Source organism: Eschrichtius robustus, chromosome 17 (genome assembly GCF_028021215.1).
Source record: "Eschrichtius robustus isolate mEscRob2 chromosome 17, mEscRob2.pri, whole genome shotgun sequence".
In the NCBI taxonomy this organism is placed as follows: Eukaryota; Metazoa; Chordata; class Mammalia; order Artiodactyla; family Eschrichtiidae; genus Eschrichtius; species Eschrichtius robustus.
In genome coordinates this window covers 1,105,728-1,110,863 of record NC_090840.1, presented here as the reverse complement: position 1 = coordinate 1,110,863, position 5,136 = coordinate 1,105,728, and the positions used below count along the sequence as shown (strand labels likewise).

At 47.6% G+C, this 5,136-nt stretch overlaps 1 protein-coding gene across 1 annotated transcript; it reads left to right on the top strand.

Moving 5' to 3' along the window:
• Positions 1 to 624: 624 nt before the first annotated feature.
• Positions 625 to 4,223, top strand: SNAI2 (snail family transcriptional repressor 2). The gene is made up of 3 exons (XM_068526048.1): positions 625 to 796; positions 1,516 to 2,061; positions 3,001 to 4,223. Exons 1-3 carry the CDS (start codon positions 718 to 720, stop codon positions 3,180 to 3,182), a joined length of 807 nt encoding a protein of 268 aa, XP_068382149.1. The 5' UTR covers positions 625 to 717; the 3' UTR covers positions 3,183 to 4,223.
• The last annotated feature ends 913 nt before the right edge of the window (positions 4,224 to 5,136 follow it).

Below are 5,136 nucleotides of genomic sequence, written 5' to 3'. Positions count from 1 at the left end.
CGGGTCCTTCAGGGGCTACAAAGCGCTTCTTTCAGGCACCGAGGCTAACATGGTGACACGGCCGCTCCATTTCCCGGGGAAGCGCCGTGTCCGGCTCGGCCGAGCCTCTGGGACGCGCGAAGCGCATCCTCAGCGCGTGGCAGGGCTGGATCGCAGGCCCCGGGAAGCCCCCTACGGGCCCGCCGCTCACTCACGGGGGCTTTGTCCTCGCCGCTACCTTCCCTTTGCAAAAGCCAGGAGCGAACCGTTCCGTCCCCGGGCTAGCCGGACCTCTCCCGGGCCCGGGGGCCGGCCTCCCAGGCCGGCGCGGAGCCCACATCTGGAAGCCAGGCCCGGCCAGGCGGACCCGGCGCCCCCGGAGCACGGACGCCCGGCTTAGCGCTCAAGAAGGAGAATGACCTCTCCTGAAAAGACTCAAGCACTTTTTTCCTCTCCACTGAAACCCGGGGCACAGCCCATTTTGAACCAGAATAACTTAGTCTGACAACAGATTCTTCCTCTGTTCACAGCTGTCCCAGAGGGAGGAGCTGAAATCTGAGCCTCTCGGCTGTGATTGGACCCTTCTCGCAAAAGAGAGGAAAAAAAGGCCTCCCCGCCGCCACCGCGGGCTCAGTCCGCGAGGAGCCCGCGACCTGGCGGCGCCGCACGCGCACCTGCCGGGGCCGCGATGCTGTAGGACCGCGCGCCCCGCGCCCCGCGCCCCGAGCCGCCGCCAGGATGCCGCGCTCATTCCTGGTCAAGAAGCATTTCAACGCCTCCAAGAAGCCCAACTACAGCGAGCTAGACACACACACAGGTAAAGGGGGGGGGGGGGCCGACGTCTGCATCTCCATCTGTCTATAAATAGGTAAACGCAGGGGCGCGCGGCCGCTCAGCTTCTGTTACAAAAGAGCCGGAGACCGAGCTGTTTGCCTCGAAACAGGGTCGCGAAAGAGCGGTCATTCCTCTGATCATCCAGGCTCAGGTTTAATTTAAAACTTTCAAACTCTGAACTGGCTAGGAGAACTTCCTTCGGCTCGTCCATCGTCCTGTTCCAAAGCGTGTACATACTTGCATAATGAGTACGTGGAGGGTGGGTGAGGCGGTGCGTAAACGTTGAATTACTGCTTTTTTCCCCATGTAATAAGGCTCCTTTCCTGCAGAAAGCGGCTTGATTTACGCCGATCTTTGTACTCACAGGCCTAAGCCCTGCAACCAGCCCACGCATAAAATGGAAGAGAGCTTTTCTGTATCTCTGAAAAGAGTGGGTAGGTTTTCCCCTCGCTGGGCTGCGCTCCCTGGCCGCAGGGCCGGGCAGACCCCGGCACACTCCGTGTGCCGGGGACACAGATGTGCCTTAAGGGCAGTGACCGCCAGCAGCAACGGTGGAGAAGAAATGTCCTCCCAACTCCTGCGCCTTCTTACAGGGTCTGTCTTCTCGTAACCAAGTCCTGCGCGTATTGCCAAGCAGCTTCTTCGTGCGTTTTTGAAGCTGCGTTTCAGCTCACTCTCCTCTCCCCTCCTCTCTCCTCCCAGTGATTATCTCCCCGTATCTCTACGAGGGCTACCCCGTGCCTGTCATCCCCCAGCCGGAGATCCTCAGCTCGGGAGCCTACAGCCCCATCACCGTGTGGACCACAGCAGCTCCCTTCCACGCCCCGCTGCCCACCGGCCTCTCTCCTCTGTCGGGATACCCCGCATCCTTGGGGCGAGTGAGCCCCCCTCCGCCATCTGACACCTCTTCCAAGGACCACAGCGGCTCCGAAAGCCCCATTAGCGATGAAGAGGAAAGACTACAATCCAAGCTTTCAGACCCCCATGCCATTGAAGCTGAAAAGTTTCAGTGCAATTTATGCAGTAAAACCTATTCGACCTTCTCTGGGCTGGGCAAACACAAGCAGCTGCACTGTGACACCCAGTCAAGGAAGTCTTTCAGCTGCAAATACTGTGACAAGGAGTATGTGAGCCTGGGCGCCCTCAAGATGCACATCCGGACCCACACGTTACCTTGTGTCTGCAAGATCTGCGGCAAGGCGTTCTCCAGACCCTGGTTACTTCAAGGGCACATTAGAACTCACACTGGTAAGAGAAAACCTAGTCAGGGATGTTACTGATGGACCGAAGGAAGCTCTGGGCGGGCTGTCGGAGTTGCATTAAGTGGCGACACGGTGCTTTTAATGATGGGTGATCATTTTTAGCTACTGCCTGACGACTCGAAAAGTCGTCAGAGCACCAAGGGCCCCATTGCTTGCTAACACTCTCTGCTCCCGGGACCGCAAACAAGCATTTAGACTTTGGAAAGTAGATTCAGGAGGTTTGGTCTCAAAGATCAGTTAACAAATCAGGAAAGATGTGCTTGAATGTGTGTTCTGTGAAATGGCTCCCAATAATCAGCAAGTACAAACGTTGCTGTCCCAATCAATTGATCAGGGGGACAGAGAGAGGAAGGTTTTGGTTTTTGGTTTTGGTTAGTTTCATTCTTGCTGTGCTATCTCTCACCCCACAGCAAGCTGGATAGTTAGAGCTGAATTTGCTTTCCGTTGTTTGCTTTTGTTTTGTTTTTGCTGCCGAATTTTCTATTCCTAGCACAAAATTACCCTTCAGGGAGTCGAGGCATTTATCCAGGCTTTGTCATAACACGGAAGGAGGGAAAAGGGGAAAGGTTGGGAAATGTGGGGAGGAGCTGGCCGTTAGCTGCACCTGCTGAAGCAGAGAGCCTGGACAAGTGAAGCCCTGCGACGACAGGAATTATTTCTGCGTGACTGGTGGCAGGAACCATATTCTTAAATTTTTTTTAATTTGATTTTTTTTTTTTTTAATGCAACAGTCACATTTGTCTTAAAGGGCCAGACATTAAAACAAGTATCTATTCTGGGGGATTTGAATCAAGTTTGGCTGTTTCTCATGCTTTGGGCTAAATGTGGTTGTTGCTCATAAACGTTATCTGGCTTTGCATTTCCTCTGAAAACACTGATTGTCTTTCTTTCTCCCCCCGCCCCACCCCCCCGTCCCACCCCCCAGGGGAGAAGCCTTTCTCCTGCTCTCACTGCAGCAGGGCCTTTGCAGACAGGTCAAATCTGAGGGCTCATCTGCAGACACACTCGGACGTCAAGAAATACCAGTGCAAGAACTGCTCCAAAACCTTCTCCCGAATGTCTCTTCTGCACAAACACGAGGAATCTGGCTGCTGTGTAGCACACTGAGTGACACAACCCATGTTTACTCAAGCAGAAGGCATTTCTTCACTCCGCCTCCGAATGACAAGTAAAAGTCCAAAGGCATTTTCTCTTGTGCTTACCAACCAAAGAATATGTATACACACACACACACACACACACACACACACAGAGCTTCAAGAGCACGGGCATCCATGTGTGTCAAGTTAATCCTTTCCATGTGAAGTTTAAAATTACTATATATTTACTGACAGCTAGATGGAGAGGATAAAAGACAAGAATCTCTCTCTTCAGAGATGAAGCAAAAAGCACATTGTGCATCTTTTCTTACTAAGAAAGAATGCAAAGATTTACATCGCTGCCAAATCATTTCACTGAAAAGAACAGTGTTGCCTTGTAACGGAATTTGTAATAGAATTTCCTATAGGAAGAGAATCTGCCAGACCCTATCTCAGGTGCCTTATAAAGTATTCCAAGTTTACTTTATTACATGTCTGATGTCAGGTCACCATCCTTGAGCTAAAGCCTGTTTTGATTACTGGTCATACTTTAAACTGTGTTTTTAAGGGAGGGAGGGGGAGGGGGGGAGAGAGGAAGAAAGAACAAGAAGAAAAAACACAGAAGAATGTACTAAAAGTGGGTTTTTTTGTTTTTTTTTTTTTTTTTGCCAATAAATAGTATGTGCCTTGGGGGAGATGGGAAAGACTAGCTTTGAACATTCCTGGTGCACGCTCCATGTCATACTTTTTAAAAGAATTTTTGATGATTTTCTAAAAATTTTAATTTTTTAAATTTTAATGATTTTCTAACGATGGGAATAAGTGCAACAAAGGATTTTTAGAAACTCTGTGATGTACTTAAACTATTTTAAACGCATACAAGAAATGCAATCCACACAGCACCCTTTGCAACTGCCTTTTTAATTAATTGTATAGTTGATGAGTCCATGTAAATTTGTGTTTATTTTTATATGCTTGAATGAGTTTTGTATGAAAGTGAGAAGTTGTCTATAGCTAATGCCTATAAACAACCTGAAGACTTGTGAAATTCACGTTTCTTTTTTAAAAAACAATTTTCAAGGTTCTTTTTTACAATAAACATTTTTGATTTAAAATCTATTGTTTGTATACTTTCAGAGACTTTACTTACTTCATGATTAGTACCACCAAACAGCTGTATGAAGAATTGTTTCTTTTGTTAATAAGAGAAAAAGTGAATAGTGTTCATTATGTATGTGGAGTGTTGTTTTATGCGTTTGATTATAGCAAAGCAATCGGTCAGTATTTTTTCTTTACTCTTAAGATAATACTGTTACATTCAGAAAGACAACATCCTAATGGGAGTTTGTTAGCGTTATCTCTTTAACAAAAATCACGCTTTCTGAGTGCTAAAAATATTCACCTTATCAATAGTCAAGAACATTTTTCAAAACTTTTTCTTCTTGATGACTTGACTGTTTTGGCTTTATGAAATCAGATTACAATCACTCATTTTAATCAGTGCTTGTCACATAGGCCACTAGAACAGTTTAAGGATTTTAAAAGAAATATTTAATGATATATAAGAAGAAAAATAGAACTTCTGCTTGAAAAGATCAGGAAAAAGTGGATTTATTATAAATTACACAAGTTGGAAGATTAAACCATGCAAAGAAAACCCCACGTCTAGTGGGATGAGATAAGCTGCAATCTGAGCGGCGCAGAGCTAAGTTTCCCTTTATGGTATTTTGAAGAGGCACCACCCACACCCAGTGTGCACCGACTCAAACAGGGCAGGACCAGCCAGACCACATACAAGCACATGCTTACCAAACGCGGTGGACGAACGCACAAGCCAAGATGCTCACCACGTGTTGCAAGCACTGTGACAACCACCAAGCTGTGTGTTTAAACCCAAACTCCAAACCCGTGGTGAGGTTAGTCCTGCTACTATTAATCACTTCTCTCTGGTTTGCTCAGAACTTGGAGAATTATTTTTCCTT

Bases quoted from the DNA above. Each gene is read 5' to 3' on its own strand.
- SNAI2 (XM_068526048.1), top strand. From the start codon at position 718: ATGCCGCGCTCATTCCTGGTCAAGAAGCATTTCAACGCCTCCAAGAAG. The intron at 797-1,515 runs GTAAAGGGGGGG...CTCTCCTCCCAG, and splicing joins CGAGCTAGACACACACACAG to TGATTATCTCCCCGTATCTC. The intron at 2,062-3,000 runs GTAAGAGAAAAC...CCCACCCCCCAG, and splicing joins GCACATTAGAACTCACACTG to GGGAGAAGCCTTTCTCCTGC.